Source organism: Balaenoptera physalus (assembly GCF_965194825.1).
Source record: "Balaenoptera physalus genome assembly, chromosome: 2".
Taxonomy (NCBI): Eukaryota; Metazoa; Chordata; class Mammalia; order Artiodactyla; family Balaenopteridae; genus Balaenoptera; species Balaenoptera physalus.
The window spans coordinates 40,669,592-40,686,737 of record NC_138883.1 but is presented as its reverse complement, the minus strand read 5'-3'; the positions used below and the strand labels follow the sequence as shown (position 1 = coordinate 40,686,737).

General features: G+C 34.8%; 1 protein-coding gene across 4 annotated transcripts in view; it reads left to right on the top strand.

The window, feature by feature from the left end:
- MNAT1 (MNAT1 component of CDK activating kinase) overlaps positions 1–17,146 on the top strand; it is a 212,854-nt gene that overhangs the window by 103,797 nt on the left and 91,911 nt on the right. For all 4 annotated transcript variants that reach the window (XM_082450478.1, XM_082450480.1, XM_082450477.1 and 1 more), the window contains exon 7: positions 13,833–13,954. In XM_082450478.1, the coding sequence (XP_082306604.1) occupies positions 13,833–13,954 (122 nt within the window). The remainder of the gene's footprint in view (positions 1–13,832; positions 13,955–17,146) is intronic.

Sequence of the window (17,146 nt, the reverse complement as noted above, 5' to 3'; positions counted from 1 at the left end):
AAAATAATACTTACCTCAACTGTATGGATAGGGACTAGCATAGTACATGGCATATAGTAGATGTTCAGTAAATATTTCCGTGTCCTTTGTGTGGAATCCCACTGTCAAGTAATAACATTCTATATCTGCATGACTTTAGTAAAAGACAATTTATGCGAAATTGTAAGGGAATCAGAGAATCCTAAATATTCTATCCTATTCTACATTTACAGTCTAGATCTAATTACATGGTGGTTTTGTAAAGGTGGTAGTGGTGATATGTGTTTGGGGAAGGCAGATTGGGATGGTTAAGGTATTCCTAGTATTTGTTGTTTCCTTTTAGGACAGAAGAAGGATAAAGTCAGTATAGTTTGGCTTAGCTGTTTATTTTCTACAGTGGGAATAGCACAATAACTACTCATTCTGTAGTCAAATGACCTCAAATAGAACCATATTTGTTATGTAGTTTTTTGGGGGGATGGCTTGGATTAGAGGATTGGAGTGAGTGGGATACTGTGGATCATTATAAAACATTTGCTCATTCATGAAACAAACATTCCTAAATATGTACCAAGCACTGTACTAGGCACAGAGGGTTTATATCTAAATAAAATATGATTTCTTGAATTATTCAGTCTCTATTATGGTGTAAAGAAGCTTTCTGCTACCTTTTCACTGAAGAATATTTCTGCTTCAAAATACTACTAATATTATGTGATATTTTTTGTTTTGCTTATATCATAATAGTAATATTTGTAGAAAATTATATAAAGCAATTTTCATATTTTATCATATTCAAAAATTTAGACTTATGTGTAAGTTGTTGTTATTGATGGTTAACTAAAAGTTCACTTAAAGTACCAAGGTAAGAATTCTTTTTTGGAAACTATTTTTGCAATTACTAAAAGTAAATGAGCTAAAATGCTATATGCCTGAAAAGTTTGTAAAATTGCTGGTAAATGCTCTTTTTCTTAAAATTAGTGCAGACTCTTTTAACGAGGTAGATTTTGTCTCACCAAATAGTCTCCTTGATGTTTTTCTTTTCTGATCTTTTTATAGAAACAGTTATGATTTGCTGGACGCTCTGTCCTCTTGGCCACAAATGGTAGTTCAGTAGCAAGACAAGCATCAGAGAAAGAATGTAAAAATAATACTTTTCAACACTGCCTCATTTATCAGTCCTCAAGGAAAAATAAAACCTAGGACAACAAAACCAAACAAGATAAACAGAATCTTTTCCTTGGATCCTACTTTTTCTTTAAGCTAATGCCATATCTCCCTATTTTTATTTTATCTTAGAATTCGATGAAAATAATAATCAAGTTTATTCAGTGTTTCTACTTCTCAACTCCCATTCTTTCTTCTATCATTTGTATTCTGGCTCCTATTTTCACTACCGCACTGAAGCTGTTCTTGGTAATAAAATTCTTTTCACTAGAAATACTCTTCCTTTCCCTCCATTTCAGCCCCGTCAGCCTTCATAGCCCATCTCAAATGTCATTTTTGTCTATGAATTCAATTGAATGAACATTCAAATACCTGTCATGTTCAGCAGAGTCATATCATATGTACATTTAACTTATTTGAATTCACCTAAAGTTGAAAACACCGAACGAGGGAGAAAACTAGCAAAGAATTCCTCTCTTCCCCCAGTAAAAAATGTTTTTGAAACAACAAAGTTGCTAAAAGCAAGACAAGTACTTTATCTGGTTTTCCACAGAACAAACAGTAATCTATTCTAATGCTGGAGGAAAAACTAGCTGAGTTGGATTTATATAAAGAGATTATAATATGCGCAGAACAATGTACAGTATACTTTATGGGCTATTTAAAGGATTTTTGAGGGGTTATTTTGACCAGTTTTTGCCTTACTCTGACTTTAGAACCGAGTTTAACTCCTGTGCAAGGTGTGACTTCATTGTTATAGCTGTGTTGAACTTAAATCAGTCACATCACTTAGGATCCTTCTCGATAACATTTGGATGTCTCTTGGATGTGTTAGGTATAGAACTATTTAAGGCAGCGAAGACTAACTTAGTTCCTTTTCTGTCTTTATTTTTGTATCATGGAGGAGAGAAGTTTGTATACATAATTATAGTCAAAACACGTTACATCAGAGGGAGAAAATGTTATTCCTTTTATATTTAATGTTCACCTATAGTTTGGAACCCTGGGCTTTCTGAAAACAAATTGCACGTGTCCACAAATATATTGTTGCATTTAGTTTCTACATAAGCCATAGTAGTTCTACATCAATACAAAGGAATTCATAGAAATGCTTTTTTTAAAAAAACGTTCAGGGAATTCCGTGGTAGTCCAATGGTTAGGACTTGGCGCTTTCACTGCCGGGGCCCGGGTTCAATCCCTGGTTGGAGAACTAAGATCCTGCAAGCCACACAGTGTGGCCAAAAAAATAAATTAATTAATTAACTTTAAAAATGTGCAGGATTTGGTTGTTATTATATTCGACGTACTTTAACGATATTAATCTTTTTCTAAAGATATTATTTCCTAATTTTTCCCCTACATTTAACATTTCTGTATATGTTACATTTTATTTTTGAAATTCTTTCTCAAGGAATAGTTTAGATTGGTGTGACAATATGAGTTCTAAAATAGAGTTGATGCATTATTAAAGAACATTTTTCTGTGTGGTAATTTGAACACTAATGATGTGTATGGTGGGGAGGAGATTACACATGAATTTAGTTAACAAAGACTTAAAGTAATTCCCCTGTAGTGAACAGATTTTGATGATGTTTTCTCAGGGCCAATTTGATGTAGAAACAGTTTCAGAGACTTGGCTTGGCCAAGTGAGGATATAACTTTTTTAGGACTATTTGATTTCTAATGAACAAGAAGTTTAAGCCCAACTAGATAAAGAAATTCTTCTTTGATGTTTCAAAGCATCTTACATATTCAAATGGAACTGATCGTCAGTAAAGAGCCAGAAAAATATGGTGCTGTTCCTAGTGTATTCAAGATGAATCCTCGTTCATATTCTGGAAAAATCTGGGGTTTTTTTTTGAGAAGGAAAAATTTGGGGAAAAGTAGGTAATCTAGCTATTAGGCATCGTATTTCAAAAAACAGGAATGCTCATAAAGGCTGATTTGTGGGAATAAGTCAATGTTAGAATGCTTAAAAACACCAACCCATAATCATTTTTTTTAAAAAGTTATATTCTGCTCATTCTAAAACATGGATTCAGAAAGGGAACGGAGTCTGATGATTCTAGTAGAGACTTGGGTATCTGGGAATTAGTGATTGTTTTTTCCACTGGCCGTTTCTTTAGTATATATAGAATCAAGCTGTTTTACATTAAATTTGGGGAAAATTATTTTTATTTTCATCATACATTATCAGATAGTGGTTTATTTCCACTACGGTCATGAAATCGTAGCAGATGGGACCTGGACGAACATCTAGTCCAACCCTCCAGTTTGCCCCCACCCCCTCATTGTTGTTGATGAATATGAAGCTTAGAGAAATAAAATCACCTCAGTTCATTTTAGTTTAGAGGCAGTGTTAGCATAAGTATATAGTTACTTCTTACCATGCAGGGTCTTGTCCCTCATTTGTCTTACGCTGTTTACTGTAAGTTTTGAAAGAAATTAGAGAAAGCCATTTCTATGGGGGAAAATGAATTGTACTTACCATGAAATTATGTGCTACCGGAAAGTTGTTACCATGCAGCTGTTGCTGTGATGACAGGCTGATATCACCCTAGAGTGACCAGAACAGCATAGTATAAAAATTGCTCTGCTTGCTCCTAAAATAAATTGAAAACAACTGAATTACCAAAAGAAATTACCTAGAATCAGTAGCTTGATGGCAGTGCCATGTGTATTTTTTAAGTATTCTCTATTCCATTAAAAAACTGTGTGAGTATGCACACAAATACAATTTAAAAAATATGTCCACATCTACATACAGATGCATACATGTGTACAAATAGAAAACACATGTACATATGTGCACACACATATTTAAATTATTAGGACATTTACCGACATAGAAACAGTATTTCAAAAATCATTAATTGATTTTCTGAAAGGTCTCCTGTAGATGTTTTCCCTGGAAATAATCAGTAGAATTGTACTGCTTTAATGCTCTGAGACCAGTGAAATATTCTGGTTTCTAATTCCCTTTAGCAATGTGATACATTCTATAGGATTTGATAATTTTAACATGTGAGAGGATCCAGTTTTTTAAGAACAGTCACCACTATCATTGTTTTGTTGTTTGTTTGTTTTTATTTTGCATTCAGATGATTCAACAAAATAAAAGTAAAAGGAACAATCTCATTGAAAGGTGATCTACTAGAATATAAGCTTGTTGGTGGCAGGGGCTTGTATCTGTTTTGTTCACTGCTGTACTTTTTAGTTTTTGGCTACAGTTAGTGTTCAGTATTTGTCTTTTGAATGGGTGTTGATTACAGCAGAATAACCACAATGTTTTGTTGTCTGAAATTTTGTTGAAATGAGTTCTTAAGTGGCTAGAAAGCACATTTCCAGGCTAGGGAAAAAAAGCATCTACTGACTTTCTCTAATGAATAAGAAACAGTATTAAAGTGTGGAGAATCTGGAGATGTATTCCTTACGTACTCTCGTAGTACATGTGATTACAAAATTCCAATTGTTTACATGTAGTAAGAGCATTGTGGAATGTATAGAATTTGGAAACCTGACTCTCCATCTTACTGTTTTTCTAATGTTCGTACTACTACACCAGATGACTGTTCACGTGCCCCTTTGTATTATTCATTCATTCTACAAAATACCGAGCAGCTCTTCGGTGCCAGGTACTGCGCTGTGAGGCATGGCAGTGAACAACAGGGCCTTGCAGTCTAATGGGGGAGACAGATGTTAAACAGATATTTATACACAGAGTTTATTAGCAAATATAAAAATTAAGAGTTCTGAATCTTAAAATTTTGTTAAAGGATTTTCAGAATCATTTAACCCATCACTCTGAATTGCTAATACTTTATGAATTACAGCCTGTTCTGTGGTACTTAACAAAATCATATACTGATTGATATGGAAGGGTATTTTCATTATTGCTTATTTCAACAACCTATAAATGATTACTAATTAACTTTTCTGTTGCTGTTATTTTAATTAGAAAATAATATATTTTCTTTATTAATGTTATTTTAAATGGCTTGCTGCATTCTGAGTTTGTGCGTGTGTGTGTGTGTGTGTTGACGTAGTGACCAGAAGATTTTTAAAGTAAGAGTTGTTTTCAGAGTTAACTTTATCTCTTATTAAATGGCTTCCAGAAACCTAGATCATATAATTTTTAATTTGGAATTAAATCCTGCATTTTAGAGTTAGCACAAAAGATAGTTTGTGCTTTTTCTTTACTTGAGGGACATGAATAACGATAATATTTGTGGTGTACTATAGATTATCTAACAGATAAATCTCAGTAAATTGTAAACTTTTTTATGGTAGACTTGAAGCTTGCTGAGTAAGACAAGTTAAAGATATATTTCAAATTATTACTTAAAATTACAGCCATGTATAATTACCTTTGTCAGCATTTGCATTGTTCTTCAAATGTTTTTATGTTTTTCTATATGGAAATGAGCTGAATTTTGGAAACTCTTTCCACAAATGCTTATATTTTTGACTAGCAAATTATTGAAATATAACTTAGGGCCCTAAGGTATATCTTAGAAGAGAAACAGGGGCTCCATTTTGTTACATTCTAGGGGAGTAAAACATTAATTATACTATTGAATGTAGAGTTTGCCTGCAATTTTCCCCCTGAGTGTAGATATTATCTAAGGTTGCATGATTTGCTGTGGCTCTTCTTGCTACATTTTTACCCTCAACGCCTCATTTATTTATTATTTATATGGCAAGGACAACAGAAATTGAAAGGGCGTCAGTTTTGCGTTACGGCTTTGAAAGTCAGCAAAATGTAGTTGAATTACTTAATGTGGGTGTTATTCAGGACTCATTACTAGGATCTCACTCTTTATACATTTGTCTCCCCCAAATTTTATTTTTTCTCGTGACTTTGCCCATCATTTTGTGGATGATAATAGCAAAGTTTCTCTTGGGTTTATTTTGTATTTTTAGCTGCTTTTACTGAATATTTCTACTTGGATATTTCATATATAGTCAGCAACATTGATTTGATTTGAACCACCATCTTAAACTCTTTATTTTGTAAACAGCTTTATTGAGGTATAGTTTACTTACTATAAAAAATTACTCATTTAAAATGTATGATTTGGTGATTTTTGTACTTCTTTGTAGTCACTTTGCATTCATACTTCTAGCCCCTAGTGATTATTAATGTACTTTCTGTCTGTAGTTTTACCTTTTCTGGACATTACTTATAAATGGAATCAAACAATATGTAGTCTTTTGCCTAGCTTCTTTTTTTTAGCATAAAATTTTTGAAGTTCATATGTTGTAGCATGTATCAGTATTTTATTCCTTTTTGTTGCTAAATAGTATTCAGCATATGAATATTAAATGAATGAATTCATATTCATATTGTATGAATATACTTCATTTTGCTTATCCATTCACCAGTTGATGGACATTTAGATTGTTTCCACTATTTGGCTACCATGAGTAATGCTGCTGTTCTTATAAAAGTCTTTGGTCATGTGTTTTCATTTCTTTTGGGTAGATACCTTTGAGTGGAATTACTAAGTCATATAGTAAATTTATTTGTAAATTTAAGAAAAACTGCCAAACTAATTTCAAAGTGGTCGCACCTTTGTACACTCTCACCAGCAACGTTTAAGGGTTGTAATTTCTCTCTACATCCTCAGTGACACTTTGATTATGGCCGTTGTAGTGGGTGTGAAGTAGTACTTCACTGTAGTTTTAATTTGCATTTTTCTAAAGGTTAATGGTGTTGAACATCATTTCATGTGCTTATTAGTCCTATGTGTATCTTCTTTGGTGAAATGTCTATTAAAATCTTTGCCCATTTTTAAATTGGAGTTTTTGTTTTTTTTAAAGAATTATTCAGCTATAAGAGTCCTTTGTGTATGTTCTGGATACAGATTCTGTATAAGGCATGTAATTTGCAAGTATTTTCTCCCAGTCTGTGTTTTATCTTTTTTAAAAAAATCTTCTCTCCTCAAACCTTCTCTTTCCCAATTACCCTGTTTCTGTTAGTCTTCAGCTCTGTCTGGTTTTCACATTTTAGTATTCAACTCAGCTATTCCAGATTGCTACCAAGTCTTGCAGTTTTAATTATAATCTTTTTTTTTTTCTCTTCCTCTCAGTCACTACTCAAATCTTCAAACCTAATTACTAAAATAGCTACAAAGCTGACCTACTTGATTCTAGGCTCTTTTTTCTTTAGCACTATTGTATTTTCTCGGCTATAAATGCTTAGCTATTTTCTTTTCAGACTAACAAAGATTCCATGATACATCTTTAAACTATTTATAATGAAAAATTTCAAAAAGAGCAAGGTAGAAAAATCATACAATGAATATTCGTATGCCTAATGTCTAGATTCAGTAATCTTTAATTTGCTTCATATATATGTATCTTTTTCTGAACCATTTTGAAGTAAATTGCAGTTACTGTGAAATTTTACCTTTAAATTCTTTAACCTGCATCTCCCTCTGACCTGCCCTGATGTAGGACATTCTTATATGTAACCATAATGCCATAGTCACACAAAACAAAATTAATAAAAATTCTCTAATGTTATCTTATACCCAGTCCATATTCAGATTTCATCAGTTGTCCCCCAAATGGCTCATGACTGTTTTTTCCCTTCCTAAATTGTTACTGAGCTAATGACTCTTGTTATATTTATTAAACCTCTTAATTCTTTTAAAATCTAGAACAGCTCATATCTCATGCTACATTTCTTGCTTTTCTTTCTCATGCCACTGACTTATTGAAGAGACCAAGCCAGTTGTCATATAGTATGGTTTTTAATTTTTCCCCTATGGTGTTATTCAGTATGGTCCCTAGTATATTTTTATTATCTTTTTTATGGTTATAAAAATTATACCCATTTTGGCCGATTAGAAAATACTGCATAAAGATAAAAATATAAATCATAATCTCATCACCTAGAGATTACTACAGTTAATATTTTGGTGTTTTTATTATAGCTTTTTTCTTATGCAGATTTAAAAAATAGTTTAGATCATCCTTATTATGTACTTACTAGTTTATTAATTTCTCTTTGAACATAATTTTAAATGGCATACATGCTGTTACAGTCGAACTCATGTTTACTTAATTTTCCCAATATTGCTGAACATTTATGTTCCTTTTGGTTTTTCACAATTATAAACTGTGATGGTCAGTCTTTTGAATAAAGATTTGATTAGTATATTTCTGTTTTTTTCTTATAAATTCTTTCAAGTGGAATTATTGGGTTAAGCTATATGAATACTTTAAAGGTTTACTAAATTGTTTTTCATAAAGAAAGCAATTCCATTATTTGCTCTCCTATCAGCAGTGTATGAGAACATCTTTCTCCACACTCTCTTGTCATATTGGGTATTATTCTTTCATATTATCCTTTATTTGGTAATTTGATGGAGATTTGTTTTGACATTGTTTTGAAGGGTCTGATTTTTTACCATATGAGTTCAAATTAGTCTTGGACTATTTTCTGGCTGTAATGTAAGCTGTACCATACTGATTCAGTGTCTTTCGGCCCCCACTTCCCCATATATCCATTCTCTGCTCCTGTTTATTTCATATAGTCTCAAGACACACATACTGCTCTAGTAACATTGCTGTCTTCTTTATTGCCTTGCTTTTGTAGACTTTGTCTGCCCTCTGAGGTCTTGCACAAGTTGCACTGTTTCAGTTTTCCACCTTTCATTGATTTTTCCTCTCTTGATTTTTCTATAGCCCTCTTCAGTCTATACTATATCATTTGGTGCCAAGTCAAATTTAGTTCAGGTGTTGAATATCACTATTGCATCATACAGTGTGACTTCTTTAATCTGAATCCTCCTTTTCCTGATAATTTAGAATAATATCACACTTACTGTTTTGTGTAGAAATGTCACTTTCATTTTCATTTTGCATCCAGAAACTTTTAAACACTGTTTTGCCTCCAGTCACGTAAAAACCCCTAACATTTTCCTCATAGGACTTCTTGTTGAGATAGCTGGTCTCTTGGTGATTTTTTTTTTTTAATCTTAATTATGTCAGTGATTTGTACTGTAAGTTCTTCCTCAGGTTTAGATTTGAGAAACTTGGCATCTATCTTACACCAGTTTTGGGGGGAAAAGATTGAATGTTAGAAGACTAGGTTGTGTATCATTTATGAACTTTGTTTTCTCATTCTCATGATAAATAGAATTACCACTGAGTAATGTTTATTTCTCTCTAAATGCTATAAAAAAATTTGTCTTTTTGAACCTATGGCATTTTGACCATATCTAAATTATTAGAATTTGTATAGAAATCTAGGACTTATTAATATCAGACTTTTAAATTGAGCAACTGTGATTATATTGTCTAAAAATAGGATATTGATAGGCAGTGTGGTATGGTAGAGCCCACACTAGACAGGAATTAGGAGATATGACTCTAACTATGTCACCTTAGGAGAAATTTATAGTTTAGGGGTCTTAGTTTCTTTATCCATAAAATAAGGAAGTTAGGGGAAAAGAACACAGGCTTTAGAATCTGACACCCTTGGCTTTTAATCCTCAACCTGGCATTACCTACAGTGTGACCTTGCTAAGTCACATATCTAAGCCCCTGTTCCTCATTTGTAAAGTAGGGATGATAGTATTTATCTCATAAAACTATTGTTAATACTAAAGAAATAATACATTAAAAGCCTTTAGACCAGTGCCTGGCACTGAGTAAATAATGTTAGCTATTATTATTATATGATCTTTTATGTACCCACAAACTTGCAGACAAGACTTTGGATTATATGACATCATAACTTTTAACTTGGGCATCATTGTTGCTATTTAGGGAATGATTACTTTTAATGTGCTCATTCCCACGTTAATGACTTAAGAGAGCCTGTCTGTTTTTTGAATATTATCTTCCTTGGAAAATATTCCAGCTCTTGGAATTATCCATTTTGTATCATCTTTCCTGGGTCTTGCTTTCTAATTTGTAATATGAAAATGGAGTAATCAAAGTAATCTGCATTACTGTGTTATGGGATAACTATAATATAATAGGTGTCCTTTTAAAATTCTTACAGTTTACTTTTTTGTTTTTTTGTTCTTTTTTTTTAACCTAAAAATGTGACAGCAATACTGGACTTTTTGTATAATGTGGCAGGAGAATATAGTACTTAGTAACTTATGAAGAAGACACTTTGAAACAAGGATGTCAAAATGCCACTCAAAATGTCCCGCTTAGGCAGGCCCCTTCTTAACCTGTGTAATATTCTGTACTCAGATTCACTGTTCAGAAATTGGATTACTGAGAGGTAGTACAAGATTTAGCTTGACAGTTTCAAGTTTATTAAGAAAGGCTCTGAAACATATGGAGGTTAAGGGTTAAAATAATGTTAATGGAGTTTTCCATAAATCTCACTTTTATCTCGTTTTTGATGTGTATTATTTCAGCCAGGTAAATGAGAAAATCAGAGTATCTAAAACCATTTTTATTTTTTTAATTTTAATTTTATTTAAAGACACATTTTTCATTTTCACCAAGAATTTTTATTATTTTTTAAAAATTTTATTTTATTTTTGGCTGCGTTGGGTCTTCATTGCTGCAAACGGGCTTTCTCTAGTTGCGGCAAGTGGGGGCTACTCTTTGTTGAGGTGTGCGGGCTTCTAATTGCGGAGGCTTCTCTTGTTGCGGAGCATGGGCTCTAGGCAGGTGGGATTCACCTAGTTGTGGCGCGTGGGCTCAGTAGTTGTGGCTCACAGGCTCTAGAGCACAGGTTCAGTAGTTGTGGCGCACGGGCTTAGTTGTTCTGCGGCATGTGGGAATCTTCCCGGACCAGGGCTCGAACCTGTGTCCCCTGCACTGGCAGGCAGATTCCTAACCACTGTGCCATCAGGGAAGTGCTAAAACCCATTTAAAAAAATTGTGGTAAAATATGTATTACATAAACTTTACCATTTTAACTATTTTGAAGTGTGTTCATGGTGTACATCCATCACCACCATCCATCGCCAGGATTTTTTTTATCTTATCCAGTTAAAACTCTGTACTCATTTAAATAGTAATGCCTCATCCCCTGCCTCCCCACACCCTCTGGCAATCATCATTCTGCTTTCTGTCTCTATGAATTTGACTACTCTAAGAACTTCATATAATTGGAATCATACAATATTTATCCTTTTGTGACTGGCTTATTTCATTCACTTAGCATAATGTCTTCAAGGTTCATCCATGTTTTAGCATGTATCAGATTTCTTTCCTTTTTAAAGACTGAATAATAGTCCATTGTGTGAATACCCTATTCACTATCCATCGATGGACACAGGGTTACTTTTACCTTTTGGCTATTGTGAGTAATGCTGCTATGAGTAGGGGTGTACAAATATCCGTTCAAATTCCTCCTTTCACTACTTTTGGGTGTATACCCAGAAGTGGAGTTGTTGGCTTATATGGTAATTTTATATTTAATCTTTTTTTAAAAAATTAATTAATTTATTTATTTATTTATGACTGTGTTGGGTCTTCGTTTCTGTGCAAGGGCTTTCTCTAGTTGTGGCAAGTGGGGACCACTCTTCATCGCGGTGCGCGGGCCTCTCACCATCGCGGCCTCTCTTGTTGCGGAGCACAGGCTCCAGACGCGCAGGCTCAGTAATTGTGGTTCACGGGCCCAGTTGCTTCATGGCATGTGGGATCTTCCCAGACCAGGGCTCGAACCCGTGTCCCCTGCATTGACAGGCAGATTCTCAACCACTGCGCCACCAGGGAAGCCCTATATTTAATCTTGTAATCTTTTGAGGAATTGCTGTCTGTTTTCCATAGTAGCTGCACCATTTTACATTCCCATCAGCAATGCACATGAGTTCCAATTTCTCCACATCCTTGCCAACACTTGTTATTTTATGTGGTTTTTTGTTTTTGTTTTTGTTTTGGATAATAGCCATCCTAAATAGCTGTGGGTGTTAAGTGCTACAGTTGGGCCCTCTGTATTTGTGGGTTCCACATCCATGGCTTCAACCAGCCATGAAATTCAATCTGGGTTTGGTTGAATTCATGGATGCAGAACCCAGGCATGAGGAATCTGGGGATAGGGAGGTCTGACTGTGCTAGTATGCCATTTTATATAAAGGACTTCTGCATCCATGGATTTTGGTATCCCTGGGGCAACTTGGAACCAGACCCCTCAGGGATACTGAGGGGCAATTTTATATCCTCATGGTTTTCATTTGCATTTCCCTAATGACTAGTGATGTTAAACATCTTTTTTGGTGCTTATTGGCCATTTGTACATCTCTGGAGAAATGTCTGTTCAAGTCCTTTGCCTGAGTTTGGTGAAGGAGTTTTGAGGTCACAGTGTCAGAGAAGCTATTAATATGATGGTAAACAAGCTAGGATAATGCTACATGGTATTAAACTTGTTGAAGAGAAAAACCATGAGTCATATGCAAACATCCACAGTGGTCGTTCCTCACTGCCTCAGTTGCACTGTATCACCTTTATAAATTTATTTATTTATTTATTTATTTTTAGCTGTGTTGGGTCTTCGTTTCTGTGCAAGGGCTTTCTCTAGTTGCGGGGAGCAGGGGGGCCACTCTTCATTGCGGTACATGGGCCTCTCACTATCGCGGCCTCTCTTGTTGCAGAGCACAGGCTCCAGATGCGCAGGCTCAGTAGTTTTGGCTCACGGGCCCAGTCGCTCTGTGACATGTGGGATCTTCCCAGACCAGGGCTCGAACCCCTGTCCCCCGCATCGGTAGGCAGACTCTCAACCACTGTGCCACCAGGGAAGCCCACTGTATCACTTTTAATTTACGGTTTTTACCTTTTTTTTCTTTAAATAAAAGAGAACAAATGTTTTATGTATCCAACTTAGTAATTTAAGTAACGGAAACTAAGGGAGGTAACGAGAAATAAATTATAAACTAGAAAACATTGGAATTAATAACTGTAAGAACTAGTTTTTATTAAAAAGTTAGGACATAGAGAAGCTGATGAGAACTATACCAAGAAAAATAACAGAATTCGAGTTAGAATCAGAAAACATGGACTATATAAAAAAATACGGATTTTAAAAAATTAGAATTATGTGCTCAGATTACAATAAATATGTAAATCTCAGTGTAATGGTGCTATGTGGCTGAGTGGCATTTTATTTTGTATATTTTTCATCAAGTATGGTCTTTTTATTTTATTTATCCAGTAGTTCTTTTCAGGAAAATACGTGGATATTCCATTCAACTTAATTTTTAGCATAAAATTTCCTCATTTTGTGTGTGTGTGTGTAAGTAGACATCAGATACACATATTTGTTAAGTAAGTTTAATTCCATTGTAAAGACTTAAGAGAATAGACATTTATGTGGCAAAACTTTGCAGAGAATAATTTCATTAGTGTCCTTCCTTAACTAAAGCTTTCAACAAAACACAGGTTACCAAAACTGTCAAAGTTGTATAATAAAAATAGGAAAATGTGAGAATAGACTATGCTTATATGTTTGCTGAATTCTACCATTGACATTTAACAGCTGTACTCTTTAAGGCTAAATTTTAATTTCATGATGGATTTAGTTTTCTTCCTTTAAATCATGTGTCACTGACTATGTGTTAATTATATCAAATGGGTTTCAGTAATGTAATGAATAATGGGTAATATTTTTAATGTGAGGAATTTAGCTCACCTTTAAAATGACTGCAAATAAGTATTAAAATGAAAGTAATATTAAAAAGTATTATTTTCCTTCATTTTTCTAACAGGGTCAACATATTTCATTACCACCCATTCAAAAGCTTGAAGAAGCTCTATATGAATACCAACCACTGCAAATAGAGACTTGTGGACCACAAGTTCCTGAGCTTCAGATGCTAGGAAGACTTGGGTAAGTGTTCAGAAGAACTTCTCATTGAGGAGCTGATGTTTAGGGCTTGGTTGTTACCATTTTTAACTGATACTTTAGCATTCTTAGATTTTGAGTTTACAGAACTTTACTCTTTTGTAAGAAATGAATGGTGCTTAATACTAAGTTAATATGTTATTTTTCCTACGGTCCTATTAGGTCTTTTGAGATTGAGACTGGATTGTATTAGTTCCCTTTTAAGGATGTCATTGGCAGCCAGCCATACTGAAGTAGCTGTTCATTTTTGGCTCACTGTGTATTTTTTTTAGAAATAGGGGCTTAATTTAGTCAGCAGTAAGCCAGTGAAAATAGAGTTGAACTCCTTGCCATGAAAAAGAGTACATTTACTCAATGTCTGTTGTGTACAGTGAAATTATATTTATGAGAAATGAGCCACAAAATACATTTTGTCAAAGTGTATGATGTAGAGCTGGCCCAGTGGCTCAAAAGCTGTAATATATGCATCCAGTTTGGAAATGAACTTGGGATTGTGGCTTTTGTGAGTGATGGAGATGATCACATTCTGTCTTAGGGGAACAAATGGGTATTTGTGTACTTATGGAAAGTATAGATACAAACTTTGTTGGACGGAGTAAATCATATACTAATCTGGTGTCTCAATCTAAACTACTAAATGAAAAGATAATCGAGAAACAGTTGTTTCTTAACAAAAGAAAATAGCACAATGAGTATAATGTGGATCAGGAAACTTACACAAGCCTATTAGATAGCGTCATCCACCAGAGGGCAGACAGCAGAAGCAAGAAGAACTACAATCCTGCAGCCTGTGGAACAAAAACCACATTCACAGAAAGATACACAAGATGAAAAGGCAGAAGGCTATGTACCAGATGAAGGAACAAGATAAAACCTCAGAAAAACAACTAAATGAAGTGGAGATAGGCAACCTTCCAGAAAAAGAATTCAGAATAATGATAGTGAAGGTGATCCAGGACCTCGGAATAAGAATGGAGGCAAAGATCGAGAAGATGCAAGAAATGTTTAACAAAGACCTAGAAGAATTAAAGAACAAACAAACAGAGATGAACAATACAATAACTGAAATGAAAACTACACTAGAAGGAATCAATAGCAGAATAACTGAGGCAGAAGAACGGATAAGTGACCTGGAAGACAGAATGGTGGAATTCACTGCTGTGGAACAGAATAAAGAAAAAAGAATGAAAAGAAATGAAGACAGCCTAAGAGACGTCTGGGACAACATTAAATGCAACAACATTCGCATTATAGGGGTCCCAGAAGGAGAAGAGAGAGGGAAAGGACCAGAGAAAATATTTGAAGAGATTATAGTCGAAAACTTCCCTAACATGGGAAAGGAAATAGCCACCCAAGTCCAGGAAGCGCAGCGAGTCCCATACAGGATAAATCCAAGGAGAAACACGCCGAGACACATAGTAATCAAACTGGCAAAAATTAAAGACAAAGACAAATTATTGAAAGCAGCAAGGGAAAAACGACAAATAACATACAAGGGAACTCCCATAAGGTTAACAGCTGATTTCTCAGCAGAAACTCTACAAGCCAGAAGGGAGTGGCATGATATACTTAAAGTGATGAACGGGAAGAACCTACAACCAAGAGTACTCTACCCGGCAAGGAACTCATTCAGCTTCGATGGAGAAATCAAAAGCTTTACAGACAAGCAAAAGCTAAGAGAATTCAGCACCAACAAACCAGCTCTACAACAAATGCTAAAGGAACTTCTCTAAGTGGGAAACACAAGAGAAGAATAGGACCTACAAAAACAAACCCAAAACAATTAAGAAAATGATACCAGGAACATACATATCGATAATTACCTTAAACATGAATGGATTAAATGTTCAAACCAAAAAACACAGGCTTGCTGAATGGATACAAAAACAAGACCCATCTATATGCTGTCTACAAGAGACCTACGTCGGACCTAGGGACACATACAGACTGAAAGTGAAGGGATGGAAAAAGATATTCCGTGCAAATGAAAATGAAAAGAAAGCTGGAGTAGCAATACTCATATCAGATAAAATAGATTTTAAAATAAAGAATGTTACAAGAGACAAGGAAGGACACTACATAATGATCAAGGGATCAATCCAAGAAGAAGATATAACAATTATAAATATATATGCACCAAACATAGGAGCACCTCAATACCTAAGGCAACTACTAACAGCTATAAAAGAGGAAATCGACAGTAACACAAAATTAATGGGGGACTTTAACACCTCACTTACACCAATGGACAGATCATCCAAAATGAAAATAAATAAGGAAACACAAGCTTTAAATGACACAATAGACCAGATAGATTTAATTGATATTTATAGGACATTCCATCCAAAACCAGCAGATTACACTTTCTTCTCAAGTGCGCACAGAACATTCTCCAGGATAGATCACATCTTGGGTCACAAATCAAGCCTCAGTAAATTTAAGAAAATTGAAATCATATCAAGCATCTTTTCTGACCACAATGCTATGAGATTAGAAATGAATTACAGGGAAAAAAATGTAAAAAACACAAACACATGGAGGCTAAACAATACATTACTAAATAACCAAGACATCACTGAAGAAATCAAAGAGGAAATCAAAAAAACCTAGAGACAAATGACAATAAAGACATGACGATCCAAAACCTATGGGATGCAGCAAAAGTAGTTCTAAGAGGGAAGTTTTTTTTTTTAAATTAATTAATTAATTAATTAATTTATGGCTGTGTTGGGTCTTCGTGTCTGTACGAGGGCTTTCTCTAGTTGCGGCAAGTGGGGGCTACTCTTCATCGCGGTGCACGGGCCTCTCATTATCGCAGCCTCTCTTGTTGCGGAGCACAGGCTCCAGACGCGCAGGCTCAGTAATTGTGGCTCACGGGCCCAGTTGCTCCATGGCATGTGGGATCTTCCCAGACCAGGGCTCGAACCCGTGTCCCCTGCATTGGCAGGCAGATTCTCAACCACTGTGCCACCAGGGAAGCCCCCTAAGAGGGAAGTTTATAGCTATACAAGCCTACCTCAAGAAACAAGAAAAATCTCAAATAAACAATCTACCCTTACACCTAAAGGAACTAGAGAAAGAAGAACAAACAAAACCCAAAGTTAGCAGAAGGAAAGAAATCATAAAGATCAGAGCAGAAATAAATGAACAATAGCAATGATCAATAAAAGTAAAAGC